Source organism: Procambarus clarkii, chromosome 27 (assembly GCF_040958095.1).
Source record: "Procambarus clarkii isolate CNS0578487 chromosome 27, FALCON_Pclarkii_2.0, whole genome shotgun sequence".
Lineage (NCBI taxonomy): Eukaryota > Metazoa > Arthropoda > Malacostraca > Decapoda > Cambaridae > Procambarus > Procambarus clarkii.
Window position 1 is genome coordinate 10,774,317 of NC_091176.1, and position 15,577 is coordinate 10,789,893.

At 43.7% G+C, this 15,577-nt stretch overlaps 1 protein-coding gene across 1 annotated transcript; it reads left to right on the forward strand.

Annotated features, from left to right (window-relative positions):
• Positions 1 to 1,297: 1,297 nt before the first annotated feature.
• LOC123762831 (uncharacterized) lies at positions 1,298 to 15,179 on the forward strand. The gene is made up of 5 exons (XM_045749592.2): positions 1,298 to 2,227; positions 8,568 to 8,701; positions 11,703 to 11,815; positions 12,660 to 12,781; positions 13,631 to 15,179. The coding sequence occupies exons 1-5, from the start codon at positions 1,502 to 1,504 to the stop codon at positions 14,384 to 14,386; spliced, it is 1,851 nt and encodes a 616-aa protein (XP_045605548.2). The 5' UTR covers positions 1,298 to 1,501; the 3' UTR covers positions 14,387 to 15,179.
• Positions 15,180 to 15,577: the final 398 nt, after the last annotated feature.

The window sequence follows — 15,577 nt, forward strand, 5'->3', positions numbered from 1 at the left end:
AAGTTCAAGTATGTTTATTGAGACAAGAAAAAATATATCTCAAAGGGATAGAGTAGCTTGGGCTATTTCTACCCCCTTCTACTTCAAGTCCCTCAAGGGGGCACACAAATTCAGTGAGTACAAATCCACAAATCAAAATACAAGAATCCCATTTAACACCGCAGGTTAATATAGTAAGCACAGCATATAAGTTTTACACTCTTAGGGCAAAATTCTTGTAGCTCCTAAGTATACTGTCTATCATACCATTATCACACATTCAAACAATTTGATGTGGTACACTACTTATTTCCTTATTTCTATAGTTATCAATAAACTGACATGCTAATACAAAATGTTCTAAGGCGTGGTATGCCGAATGCAACGTTGTGTCAAAATTTCAAAGCAATCGGTGAAGAACTTTCGGAGATTAGCGATTTTGAACAAACGAACATTTACATTTTTATTTATATAGATAGATATCCAAATAGCAGTCATAAAGGCCTGCCTCGAAATAGCACAGTGCCTCAAGGGCCTTCTTGAGATGATTTTGGGGCTTAGCGTCCCCGCGGCCCGGTCCTCGACCAGGCCTCCTCCTTTTTGTTACACATCCCCAGGAAGCAGTCCCTTAGCAGCTGTCTAACTCCCAAGTACCTACTTACTGCTAGCTGAACAGGAACATCAGGGTGAAAGAAACTTTGCCCAGACCACACACTAAAAGGCGAAGGAACGACGACGTTTTGGTCCGTCCTGGACCATTCTCAAGTCGATTGTGTACAATCGACGTTTCGGTCCAGGACGGATCGAAACGTCGTCGTCCCTTCACCTTCTAGTGTGTGGTCTGGTCAACATACTTTAGCCACGTTATTGTGACTCATCGCCTGCAAACTGCCCATTTGTTTCCGCCTCCGCCGGGGATCGAACCCGGAACCTTAGAACTATGAATCCCGAGCGCTGTCCACTCAGCCGTCAGGGCCCCAAGTAGTCCGTATCCAAATAACACAGTGCCTCAAGGGCCTGCGCAGGAATAGCAAAGTGCCACAAGGGGCGCATCACAATAGCGCAGTACCTCATGACTCGTCCTATCACCCAATGCGTCACATTTTTTAACGGACTCTACCAATGCGTTATAAATACGACGCATTACTAAAAATTAAAAGTAGGTTGTTTTCATTCCTACGTTTCTGGTTAGGTAAAACAATTGCATTTTCAGCGAGTGGCAGCCGGGAACAATTAACGTACAGGTTTCCTCCAATTTTTCCTGGTATGCGAGATGCGAGGCGCTAGTGTTATCCTCCTGACGCTCGGTAGGAAGACGTTCAAATTAACGGGCTCATTATTTACCTGCATATACCTGAAGACCACCATCTCTAGTGGCCTTGGCGGGGACAGGAATCTGTTGGTCCTTTCAGGAATACATCTTCTCCAGAAGACTTCCAGTTACTGATTATCGCCTTGCAGCTGAAAGCCTTGCCATTACTTAGTTTTTGTATTAAAACCGAAAATTCTTGCCGATAAGGATATGTCACTCCGAGAGTTGAGGTCTATGGTGTGGGTGGTTGTGGTAGTGATGGGCACGGTGTTGGGTGTACGGTGTCTGGTGTTAAGCTACATTGACGTGGACGTTCGGCCTGTAACCTACGGTGAACCGCCACGTAACTCCCCGCACAAACATCATCAATCATGTAGATCGCTGTTTACAATTACAGACGCGTTTCAGTATAACCACAAAGTAAATAATTCCAGTGAAACAGGCGGCCTGGGTTCACTAAGTGAGGGCTGGGGAACGAGTGAGGAGCCTTTACGTATTAATTCCGAAACCGTTGGGAGAGTGCGACGCCTCGTGCGGAAGCGAGAGTCCCCTTCAGGAGCGTCGACTCCTGACTATTATTCCATCGCCAGACTCCTCCCCAAGTTGCTATTCCTAGGACAACCTGATCCCAACACTGATGCAGGTAGTACAGGTGAAATAGAACGACAAACACCCATAAGAGAAGAAAGAAGAAAAAAACGACGACCTCCATATTTCCTGCGAAGAAGTAGAATTACTGGAGGAGTCTTGCCACATGTTTCTTGTCGAATAGCGTTGTATGAGCGGCCCTCCATCTTCGCCGCCTGCATCAGGAAGAGGGTGGAGAGGAAGCCCAAACTGTGGCTGCACTTCATGGGTGACTCCAAGATCAGGATGTTATTCGACAACTTGCTCAACAGGACGGACTCAGTGTACCATTATATGGTCAAACATCATGTGAGTTAGTTGTACGCACGCGCGCGCACACACACACTTCTTTAGGAAATTATGTTTGGACCAGACTCCATACACAGTTTCAAGTGTAGATATGATAGAGCCCAATAGGCTCAGGAACCTGTAGATCATTTGATTGACAGTTGAGAGGCGGGACCAAAGAGCCAGAGCTCAACCCCCGCAAGCACAACTAGGTAACTAGGTAAGTACACACAGAATAGATTAGTCAGAAAAGCGGGTTCCAAGAGCAAACAGCTCGATTCTGCAGACACAAATAATAAATACGCACACACACACACGACACTGGAAGACAAAAAGAGTAAGGGGAGACATGATCACTACCTACAAAATCCTCAGGGGTGGACAGGGTGGACAAAGACAAACTCTTCAGCACGAGTGGAACACGAACAAAGGGACACAGGTGGAAACGTAGTACCCAGATGAGCCACAGACACATTAGAAAGAATTTTTTCAGTGCCAGAGTAGTTAATAAATGGAATGCACTAGGAAGTGATGTGGTGGAGGCTGACTCCATACACAGTTTCAAATGTAGATATGATAGAGCCCAGTAGGCTCAGGAACCTGTACACCAGTTGACTGACGGTTGAGAGACGGGACCAAAGAGCTAGAGCTCAACCCCCGCAAGCACTATTAGGTGAGTCTCGGGCAGGTCCTTAAAAATAACATATCAGGTAAGATGAAAAAGGTACAGTGTAGCAAGGTTTTATGTCACCGAATAACTGCAACATAAGTTGACAGAGGTGATAACACTGGTAAGGATATATGTGTTAAGTACTAATATTGGGGAAGTGGGTAGTACAAAATACCACCATGTGAGTTTGAAGCACAAAGTAGGAAACTATGAGGATGAAATTAGGTACTTTTTGGGTTTACTTTTGAATATGGCATGGGTTGGACAATTATTTAATTCATCAGGGAGTGAGTTCTAAAGACTGGGCCCTTTTATTTGCATGGAATTTTTGCACAGATTTAGTCTGACTCTGGGGATATCAAAGAGATATATATTTCTGGTGTGGTGCTCATGGGTTCTATTACACCTATCAAGGAAAAGTTTCAGATCAAGATTTTCATTTAGGAACAAGGTTTTGTACATGTAAATAGCACACGGAAATGTATGGAGTGTATGTTTAGCATGTAAAGGGACTTAAACAGAGGGGTTGTGTGTTGTCTGAAGACAGAGTTCGTTATAGTTCTGATACCAGATTTTTGTTGAGTGATAATAGGCTTGAGGTAATTTGCAGTGGTTGAACCCCATGCACAGATACTGTATGTGAGATAGGGATAGATCAGTGCGTAGTATAATGAGAGGAGAGCAGAGTGGGGAACATAATATCTGATTTTAGAAAGTGTACTTACCGTTTTTGATACTTTTTTAGCTAGGTGGTTATGTGGGTGCTGAAGTTCAGTCTCTTGTCTATGTATCGGCCTAGGAACGTCCCCTCATTTTTATTGCTAATGTTAACATTGTCTATCTGAAGATGAATCTGATTTGATGATTTTCTACCAAACTTTACTACCAAAAAGTTCAAGTTCAAGTAAGTTTATTGAGGAAAAAGACGTACATCTCAATATGATAGGGTAACGTAGGCTATTTCTACCCCCGTCAATATAAGGTCCCTCAAGGGGCTCACAAACCCATACAGTATACATTTATTAATCATATTCTATATTTAACATTCCATTGGTAATCACAAGGCTAACTGTGAGATCTCTTATTGATTATGCTGCCCTGTCTTGTCTAGTGTTGATAAACGCAGACAAAACAAGTTTGAGAAGGTATGCAGGCGATGAGTCACTATAACGTGGCTGAAGTATGTTGACCAGACCACACACTAGAAAGTGAAGGGACGACGACGTTTCGGTCCGTCCTGGACCATTCTCAAGATTGATTGATTGATGAAGATTAAGCCACCCAAAAGGTGGCACGGGCATGAATAGCCCGTAAGTGGTGGCCCTTTTGAGCCATTACCAGTATCAAAAGATGATACTGGAGATCTGTGGAGGCGCAACTGCACCCTGCGTGACGGTAGATGTCTCCCGGACCAAATGGTGACCAAATGGTGAACCCATTCTCAAGCCGATTTGAGAAAGCAAATAATGAAGCCATGCGAATAATCCCTATGATTATAGCCCATCCCTTGGGCTAGCCTATGATTATAGCCCGTCCGTTGGTTGTTGTTATAGATTCAGCTACTCGGAACAGGTTCCAAGTAGCACGGGCTATGGTGAGCCCGTAACTTACCTGCCACAGGAGCGGGGCAAGTAGCACGGGGTATGGTGAGCCCGTAGTGGACTTACCAGGCACGGGAGTGGTGCCGTCTCTCTAGGAGGGTGGAGGGTGAAGGAGATGTCCGTTGGGTTATGAGAATAAGATTATTCTCATAACCCAAGATATACTATAACTGACATAATGATGATATGATTGAACTTACAGAGTATTGGGGATAGAATTTCAAAGATAAATGAAGCTTTAGCGATTAGATTAATGAGAGGCGATGGCGCTAATCCTCTCAGTTCAAAAGGTAGGAAGAAATGAATAAAGAATGTGAAATCATAATAAGATCCTTATGTTCCAATGTTACAAAGCACGATGTCCTTCAAGAATGTATTTCATTGCCAAATTAACAATTAACACCAACATGGGAGGAATACGAAGCAGATGCAGTCATTTTTTTCCTCTATGTTCCCAGATTCTTAACTTTGCTGCGGTTTGCCAGTTCATTGATCGTGTGTCTGATGCCGTCCTGTGCGGTCATAATGTAAGCGCTCCTGGATGTTGTGAATTTGTGCTCAACTGTTACAATGATAAAGTGCCCTTGCGTGTCGAGGAAATGGCAGAGGTTTGCCTAAGTGATAGACAATCCTGCACTAGGCCCGAAGAGTATGAGAGTGAGGATGACAGACAAGATGATACCAGACCATACCAGGTAGCAATGACCAAAACGAAACGGCGAAATATTTACTGAGAGCTTAGTGACAGTGAAGATGAAATAAAAGACAGAAAAATTGCAGTGATCGACGACAGGATAATCCAAGGATGCAAACTCTGAGATATTCTCAACAGGAAACAACCCTAACCAGCAGTTTGGTGAATATGAACCACTATTGAGAGAGAGAGAGAGAGAGAGAGAGAGAGAGAGAGAGAGAGAGAGAGAGAGAGAGAGAGAGAGAGAGAGAGAGAGAGAGGGAGAGGAGAGGGAGAGGGAGAGAGAGAGAGAGAGAGAGAGAGAGAGAGAGAGAGAGAGAGAGAGAGAGAGAGAGAGAGAGAGAGAGAGAGAGAGAGAGAGAGAGAGAGGGAGAGAGAGAGGGAGAGAGAGAGAGAGAGAGAGAGAGAGAGAGAGAGAGAGAGAGAGAGAGAGAGAGAGAGAGAGAGAGAGAGAGAGAGAGAGAGAGAGAGAGAGAGAGAGAGGAGAGAGAGAGAGAGAGAGAGAGAGAGAGAGAGAGAGAGAGAGAGAGAGAGAGAGAGAGAGAGAGAGAGAGAGAGAGAGAGAGAGAGAGAGTAATAATGAGTTAAACAACGTAATGATACCTCGTCATTTTGTAAAAATATTAAAGACAGTTTTCCTGAACCGAGTGTCCTCGGCTCACAACCGACGAACCCGAGTTCAGTCCCACGGGTAGAAACGGTTGGGTACGTTTCCTTTCAACTGATGTCTCAGTTCACCTAGGAGTAAAACAGGTACCTAGGAGTTCAAGTACGTTAATTTAATTGATACAATAAAATACATCTTAAATGAATAGAGTAGCTTAGGTTATTTCTACTCCCCCACCCTCTACTTCAAGTCCCTCAAGGGGATACCTTGAGGTTACCTTGAGGTGCTTCCGGGGCTTAGCGTCCCCGCGGCCCGGTCGTCGACCAGGCCTCCTGGTTGCTGGACTGGTCAACCAGGCTGTTGGACGTGGCTGCTCGCAGCCTGACGTACGAATCACAGCCTGGTTGATCAGGTAGCACAAATCCAGTGAGTACAAATTCATACCTAGGAATTAGGCAACTGTTGTGGTGTGCATCCTAAGGAACGTCAGTGCTTGACCTCGCTAAGCCTTTGTGCCACCAGTGGCGGGGAGTTTATTGTGCACCTCGCACTGATCCTGTGAGCGGTAGCGCAAAAAAAAAAAATACAGAGGGCAAAAAATATCCGGTGAGGTCTTAATCAGACCTCACCGGATATTTTTACAGACACTTACAACTAGTCAACACAGCTTATAAGTACACTGACAGCTAGTTACAAACCTCCCTCACTGCAGCTACTATGTGTTAATAATGTATTATTAGCATACCTTGGAAATAGATCTTTTTTTGACAATAATACATATTTAAACACTTGTTTTAACAGTATATCAGAAGCGCTTTCGTTCATTCAGGTCGGCGTTCAATCCCCAACCGTCCAAGTGGATGGACACCATTCCCACCACACCCGTCCCATCCCAAATCCTTATTCTGATCACGTCGCGTCTGGGATTATCTCGGACGTACGTTCGAACCTTCATCACGGCCCTTGTGGATTTGTTCCTTATTCTGATCCCTTCCAATTACTATATTGTCGCAATGGCTTGGCGCTTTCTCTTGATAGTTCTCTTGCTCCATCCTCCACACCACCTGGGCGTGATCACTCCACCCTCCACAATAACACTCCACCCTCCACAATAACACTCCACCCTCCACAATAACACTCCACCCTCCACCCACTTCAAGTTCAAGTACGTTTATTGAGACAATAAAATACATCTCGAAGCACACATCCAAACAATTTGATGTGGTACACTACTTGTTTCCTTATTTCTATAGTTATCAATAAGTTGACACTCTAATACATAATGTTCTAAGGTGTGGGCGTGCGGCATACTACAAATGATTGATAAAGATTAAGCTACCCAAGAGGTGGCACGGGCATGAATAGCCCGTAAGTGGTGGCTCTTTTCAGCCATTACCAGTATCAAGAGCTGATACTGGAGATCTGTGGAGGTGCGATTGCACCCTGCATGACGAGAGATGTCTCCCGTGGGCATACTACATAAATTACACTCATTACCTATTTCATTGACATCAACACAGTATTGCCAGAAATATTTTGTATCCTACTCTTAATCTCACGTAAATTGAAACCTTCCAAGTAGACTTTCCTCTACCATAAGTCCCTCTTTCCTCTACCTCCTGCCCGAAAAGCTGCGCGTACTATTGGCTTTACAAGAATGTAAATACTGTACTATCCAATGTATTCTCACAAACCCAATGTACCTTCTTGTATATATATAAATAAATAAATAAATAGATAAATAAATAAATAAATAAATAAATAAGTGAAGGACGAATTTGTATTTATTATTGCATAATTCTTGTGTTACTGCTGTCCACCATTGGCATTCTCTTAACTTTTTCTTCATCCTCTTGGATCATCTTGATTCTTGTCTTTATTTGTGGCAAAGTTGTTTGACATACAACATCGACAAGAGTTTTTCCGAGGCTCTCTTCGCTGTCTCATCAACTGCCTCATTCAACAGTATTCCCACATGTGAAGGGATCCACATGAATCTTACTTTATATCCATTTATTTTAATGTCTTAACATTCTCTCTACACTCAGTCACAATATTCTGGTATACTGGGCGTCTGCTATTTAAAGACTCCAACGCTCCTCTACTGTCTATAAAGAAGCAAGCATTTTTACCACATTTTTCCCACCACACACAGCCTGGTCACCATTTGGTCCGGGAGACATCTCCCGTCACGCAGGGTGCAGTCGCACCTCCACAGATCTCCAGTATCAGCTCTTGATACTGGTAATGGCTTAAAAGGGCCACCACTTACGGGCTATTTATGCCCGTGCCACCTTTTGGGTGGCTTAATCTTCATCAATCAATCAATCGTTTTTTGCTCAGTTCTATTCACACGGGAGGCATCTCCCGTCACGCAGGGTGCAGTCGCACCTCCACAGATCTCCAGTATCATCTATTGATACTGGTAATGGCTCAAAAGGGCCACCACTTACGGGCTATTCATGCCCGTGCCACCTTTTGGGTGGCTTAATCTTTATCAATCAATCAATCTACCACATTTGACTACTTCCTGTAATCCTGCTAATACACCTTGGAGTTCAGCCTGCGTTGAAGAGACATTGTCAGTTAAGCGGCGTCCAATAACAGTATCTACAGTGCCGATGTCAGTGTACTCCCTGATCAAGACTCCACATCCTGCCTTCCCATCCCTAGCTACTGACCCATCACAATATACATGTAGAGTGTTTTCTGTAGGCAGTTTCCTAATTATACAGTCATATGTTGCCCTCAGCTATCCTATCGTATACATACTTTTTATTATTTTGCAGGAAGCCAACCACCACCTACAAGATATGGACGAGCCGTGGTCTGAGATGGTTAAGAGGTGGAACCACAGAGACATCCGCTACCGGGACATGGAGGTCACTACCCGGCTCCAACCCCAGCTGCTCCTCACATACAGGTCAGCCCTGCAGGTCACTCTTTACGCCTCCAGCAGGTCACCCCGCTGCAATTTGAATTTGAATAACCATCATATATGTTGAAATACACCCCCTCCCCCCCCCCCTCACAGTTACAGCCCCGCTCCTGTACCAGTAAGTTAACTACGGGCTCACCATTGCCCGTGGTACTTGCATCCTTTTGTTCTGAGTAGCTGCATCTAAAACAACAACAGCAACATGTAGCGACTATGTATGATGTATACTTATACTTTGATGTATACAGGCCCCTTGAGGGACTGTCTACAGGCTATTCATCCCCGTGCCACCTCTCGGGGTGGCTTAATCTTTATCAATCAATCAATAATGTACTGGCATTCTGCTACTTAATAACTCCAACGCATCTTTACTATCAATAAAAACGGGGCATCTTTACTACTTTTAACTACTTCTTTTAAACCCGCCAATAATGTACAACTTGAAGTTCAGCCTGTGAACTTTAAATATTAAAGCCTACAATACATTCTGCCTTTCCCTCTTTAAATTACTCAACCATCACAATAAACATGTAGAGTGTTCAATTTAGGTATTTTTCTAATTATACAAGTACACGTGGCCTTCAACTGTCCCTTCTTGCACATACTCTTACCCTTTGCAAGGGAACAATCACCATCAGAACATAGGAAATGTAGATGTTTATCTCTCAGAATGTTTGGTAATATGTTTATTGTTTGTGAAGTGTTTATATGTATGTATTAACACGATGTACTGAACGGGGTGAGAATAGCTTGAGCTTCCTCATCCCTTTGTGTGTATTTTACCTCAATAAACTTATTTCAATTTCAACCATCAGAACAAAGTTAATTGTTCTTAGGCAATGAAGTACATTATTGGAAGATATGTTTTGTAACATAATTTAATAAATATCTTATATTCCCTCTTATGTTACCTTAAAATACATTGTTCATTTCATCTCACCTTTTGAACTGAGTAGCTTAATTTAATACTCTTCCCCCCCCCTCATTAGTCTATTACTGAAGCTGCATTTTATCTCAGCAACTTTAAGCCTAATACTTTATAAGTTCAATTCCATCCTTATTGTCTCAATCAAAGCATCTATTGGGCATCCTAAAATTATTGACATGCTTCATTTTGTACCTTCACCAACTTGCTTAGCAAACACCCAGAAATGACAAGTGCAGTATAATGAACAAGGGATCTCACAGCACTCAAGATCAAGTTCGTTTATTGAGACAATAAAATACATCTCAAAGATATAGAGTAGCTTAGGCTATCTCTACCCCCCCCCCCCTCCCTCCTTCTACTTCAGGCCCTCAAGGGGCGCACAAATCCATTGAGTACAAAGCCACAAATCACAGTACAATAATCCCATTTAACATTGTAATAGCAGTCAAGTGTATCATGCGTAGCACAGCTTCTTCCCCGCTCTTTTCCAAACACGCCAAGGCTTTCAACTTGGACTGGACGGTAGAGCAACGGTCTCGCTTCATGCAGGTCGGCGTTCAATCCCCGACCGTCCAAGGGATTAGACACCATTCTTTTCCCCCCCGTCCCATCCCAAATCCTTATTCTGAGCCCTTCCAAGTACTGTATAGTGGTAATGGCTTGGCGCTTTTCCCCCGATAATTCCCATCCCTTGCCACATTGACCTAACATACGCTTCAACTCAGCCTCCAGGAATTCTCACCAGTATACCCAATATAAGCCGAATATAATTATTGCATTTTAATTGTATTCTAGATTTTCCCCGACTTCTGCATTCAAACTGAATCTTGTCTTCATTAACCTCAAGTCCCATACGGCGACTCTCGGATGCTATCCTTCTTCCTTAGTACATTAAAGAGGGTGGGACTTAACACTCCTCTCTCTAAGATGTGCCGAGCTTGTCACCTTACAGCCGACAAGCAGCCTTGATACCCCACCGGAGCCATTCTGTGCTGAAGATAATCACCTACCCAGTCACCTACTGGGGGGGGGGGGGGGTATCACCCACTGGTCACCTACCCAGTATAACAATCGCCCTTTGACGCCTGACTACCTAGTTCATACAAGATGACTTTTGTGTTCGCCTTATCAAACGCTCCTTGTAGGCAAATAAACACTCAATAGTAATACATTTTCATACTCTAGCAGTGAAATAACTCTTTGATTGATTGATTGATTGATGAAGATTAAGCCACCCACGAGGTGGCACGGGCATGAATAGCCCGCAAACACTAACCCTCCTTCAGCACTGATATATATACTCCTCCAGCAGTGATATGCCCCACCTCTGGCAGTGATAGCTCTCCTTTACATGCTATTCATGCTCGTGCCACCTCTTGAGTAGCTTAATCTTCATCAATCGATATCTCCTCCAGCAATGATATCTCTCTAGTAATGATATCCCTCCAGTATTGATATTCCTCCAGTATTGATATCCCTCCAGTATTGATATTCCTCCAGTATTGATATTCCTCCAGTATTGATATCCCTCCAGTATTGATATTCCTCCAGTATTGATATCCCTCCAGTATTGATATTCCTCCAGTATTGATATTCCTCCAGTATTGATATCCCTCCAGTATTGATATTCCTCCAGTATTGATATCCCTCCAGTATTGATATTCCTCCAGTATTGATATCCCTCCAGTATTGATATTCCTCCAGTATTGATATTCCTCCAGTATTGATATTCCTCCAGTATTGATATCCCTCCAGTATTGATATTCCTCCAGTATTGATATCCCTCCAGTATTGATATTCCTCCAGTATTGATATCCCTCCAGTATTGATATTCCTCCAGTATTGATATCCCTCCAGTATTGATATTCCTCCAGTATTGATATTCCTCCAGTATTGATATTCCTCCAGTATTGATATCCCTCCAGCAATGATATCTCTCCAGCAATTATATTCCTCCAGCTATGATATCCCTCCTACAGCAGTGATATTCCTCCTCAAGAAGTGATATCCCGTCCCCTCCTACTACAGTAATATCTCAATATTGAAATTGGTGTTCAGTTTCAGAGACTTCAACCAGCCACACTGGGCCTACTATGACCAGACCAAAGAGCTGCAGGAGCTGGACGCCTGGGCCTCTGGGAGCGCCCCCGTGCCTGACCTCCTGGTCCTTGGTGAGTCTTCCCTTCAAGTGCAGGCGAGGAGTCACAATAACGTGGCTGAAGTATGTTGACCAGACCACACACTAGAAAGTGAAGGGACGACGACGTTTCGGTCCGTCCTGGACCGAACTTGACGAACGTACTTGAGAATGGCCCAGGACGGACCGAACCGTCGTCGTCCCTTCACCTTCTAGTGTGTGGTCTGGTCAACAATCTTCCCTTCAAGTTTAAATTCCAGTAAATTTATTGAGATAATAAATTACATCTCGGACGAGCCCGTCCTTCTGTTATGGCAGTACTGATAGTAACGGTGAGGATCATAGTACATATCGCTACGTACAACGCATTTAGAAAGTAGAAATCTGTACTTGTGTATTTAGATAAACCGGAAAAGATTGTGTATTTATGTTGCAAAGACATCCTTAACTAACCTAACGGTCCTAACCTTACCTTCCTAGGCCTAATTCACGATATCTGAGGCCTAATATAGTACATATGTGTGCTATAGTAGGACTAGGAATATTTAAGTTTGTTTTAGCTTAATTTTTTTTCGGACTATGAAGTTAATAGTACAAAATTATACTAATTGCTTAAGTACGTCAATCTTTCTACTATGGTGCACGTAGTTACAAAAACTACAATATAAACAGGAGGATGGTATAGAGTAGCTTAGGCTATTTCTACCCTCCTCTACTTTAGATCCCTCAAGGGGGATCACAAATCCATAATGTACACAAATCATACTTTACATTTCACATTCCAATAGTCAACAATACAGCATCAATACTCCTCAACCACTGATATAGTTCTCCATTGATATAGCTCCTCCGCAGCATCAGTGTTTCTCCTCCTCCAGGATACGGCTCGTGGTTGATGCAGATAACTGAGTTAACAATGAGAGACTCCCAGAACTTCCCACACGACATCCTCGACTTGCTTCTGACGATGCACCAGAAGGTCGTCCCGCTGCTGGAGAAGGTCTGTCTTACCTTAGTCTTTATATGAGTCTTTATACTGTCGGTCTCTCTTAGTCTCTGTGTTCGTCTCTGTATCCTCCCTCCCCCCTCCCATTTCCATCCTATTCCTTCCCCCGTCTCATCCCAATTCTTTATCTTCTTCCCCATCCAGGTGCTATATAGCACGGGCTGTAGTGAGCCTGTAGCACGGGAGACATCTCCCGTCACGCATGGTGCAGTCGCACCTCCACAGATCTCCAGTATCAGCTCTTGATACTGGTGATGGCTCAAAAGGGCCACCACTTACGGGCTATTCATGCCCGTGCCACCTCTTGGGTGGCTTAATCTTCATCATCATCATCATCTGAGCCTGTAGGCTTGGCGCTTACTCCTGATAATTCCCTTCCCCTTCCCACCCCTGGCCACACATGAAGAATTTAAACATTAGTTTAAATTCTTGCTCTCAGGTCTACAAAATCGTATATCAACTACCTAAGTATGTGATTGATTAGGATTAGTATGATTTTGTTTACAAAACTATTTGGCGGGTCGTATTCCGGGAAAATTAGGATTAAGGACCTGCCCGTAACGCCATGCGTGCTAGTGGCTTTACAAGAATGTAAAAACTCTTGTGTATATAAATAAATAAATTTATATACGGTCATCCCATAATGTATACATATGTCCTTATGTGTACGCTAATTAAACTTGTAGAACAATACTTCAGCAACAAGCCGATACTGTTCTAAGCTGAGCTGGTTTAGAACGTCGACTCTGGAAAGCTGAATAGCTGGAGGCCTTGAAGTCAATTGGGTTACACCAAAAATGTATCCCCATGAGTAATACATTTTATCATGCCTTTTTCTTTCAGATTTCAGAAAGGTGTCGTGTGTTGGTAGTGCCGCAGAGTCGCATGCGGCCTCACTCAGACTACAAGATGAACTTCCTTGCCGCCTTTAACCCAGCTTACTTTGACTGGTCGGAAAAGACCTTCCTGTACCTCCAGAGTCAGTACCGGACATCCTGGGGCTCAACAACTGCTCGCTCTGCTGCGGTCGCTGCTGCAAGTTATCGTGTCATTGAAGCTGCTCGTTCCCATGCGACTGCTGCTGCTCTATCTAGTTACTCTAATGGTCGTGACAATGGTACAGCCACTTCTCCTCCCTGGGGATCAAAAGACTCATCAGCACCACAAGAAACCAAACTTGCAGAAACAAAATGGCAAGATACTTCGGATCCCATGGCCGACATGGTCCAAACCGAGACCCAACCTCATATTACGGCTTCACCAAACTATCCAAAACCCCACAAACTCCCATACGTGACCACGACCCAGAGAGAGCTCTCAGGCGACTACCTCGACCACCTAGACCCTATCCAGACCTCCTCCTCGGGGTTGTGGTGGTGGGACTCTAGCCTCCCTCTCAATCTAGCAGCGATTCTAGAGTGTGATGAGCTGTACCAGCAAGGGTACACCTGGAGTGGGTTGTACGCCGACCCTCAGCTCCACTGCAGGGACGGCCAGCACCCTGATATACTCTCACTCTCCGACATGACCACCATGCTCATGAACCTTATGTGTAACTCCCTGCTACAACAACACGAACCCGCTTTGTGTTGTGGGTAGTGGCTTTGTGTTGTGGGTCGTGGCTTTGTGTTGTGGGTCGTGGCTTTGTGTTGTGGGTAGTGGCTTTGTGTTGTGGGTCGTGGCTTTGTGTTGTGGGTAGTGGCTTTGTGTTGTGGGTCGTGGCTTTGTGTTGTGGGTCGTGGCTTTGTGTTGTGGGTAGTGGCTTTGTGTTGTGGGTCGTGGCTTTGTGTTGTGGGTAGTGGCTTTGTGTTGTGGGTAGTGGCTTTGTGTTGTGGGTAGTGGCTTTGTGTTGTGGGTCGTGGCTTTGTGTTGTGGGTAGTGGCTTTGTGTTGTGGGTAGTGGCTTTGTGTTGTGGGTAGTGGCTTTGTGTTGTGGGTAGTGGCTTTGTGTTGTGGGTAGTGGCTTTGTGTTGTGGGTCGTGGCTTTGTGTTGTGGGTAGTGGCTTTGTGTTGTGGGTAGTGGCTTTGTGTTGTGGGTAGTGGCTTTGTGTTGTGGGTAGTGGCTTTGTGTTGTTGGTGGCGGGTTTGTGTTATGGGTAGTGGGTTTGAGCTGTGGGCAGTGGCTCTTGACAGGGGATTATCTCACGAAAGAAAGGCTCAGGTTTGATATCAAAGTTGTATGTCAGGTGTAAGATCTGTCGAGTTCGTCACGACTCAATGAGGAGTGTTAAGCCTACCCTGTTTAATATACTAGCAACTGTTTTGTGTATTTGTACTCGCTGGATTTGTGCGCCCCTTGAGGGACTTTAAATAGACGATTGTAGAAATAGCCTAAGCTACTCTATCGCTTTGAGATGTATTTTATTGTTTCAATAAACGTACTTGAACTAGCAGCTTGCAAAAGCTATATTTTTCTGAGGTTTAAGTCTTTCAAAAATTACATTTTAGGCTGTAAGCCTAAAAAGGTATTCTTGAACTGTTGATACCCCACACTGAGATAATATTTGCAACACCTGCTGCTGTAACATCTAAAAGCAAGGAAGTTGGAAGCATTATTTTTAGGACATAGGATAATTTTTTCAGTGTAATCTATTAAGCCACATTTATATGTTGTAAAGTTTTAGTATTAAAGCGACTGTTTTACCAGTACGACTCCTTAAATTAATACATTAACTTTAACGTTAATTAATTAATTAACTAACTTTAATTAATACATTAACCTACTCTTAATCTCATGTAAATTGAAACCTTCCAAGTAGAATTTCCTTTACAAAAAGTGAAGGACGAATTT

Bases quoted from the DNA above. Each gene is read 5' to 3' on its own strand.
- LOC123762831 (XM_045749592.2), top strand. From the start codon at position 1,502: ATGTCACTCCGAGAGTTGAGGTCTATGGTGTGGGTGGTTGTGGTAGTG. The intron at 11,816-12,659 runs GTGAGTCTTCCC...CTCCTCCTCCAG, and splicing joins GCCTGACCTCCTGGTCCTTG to GATACGGCTCGTGGTTGATG. The intron at 12,782-13,630 runs GTCTGTCTTACC...TTTTTCTTTCAG, and splicing joins TCGTCCCGCTGCTGGAGAAG to ATTTCAGAAAGGTGTCGTGT.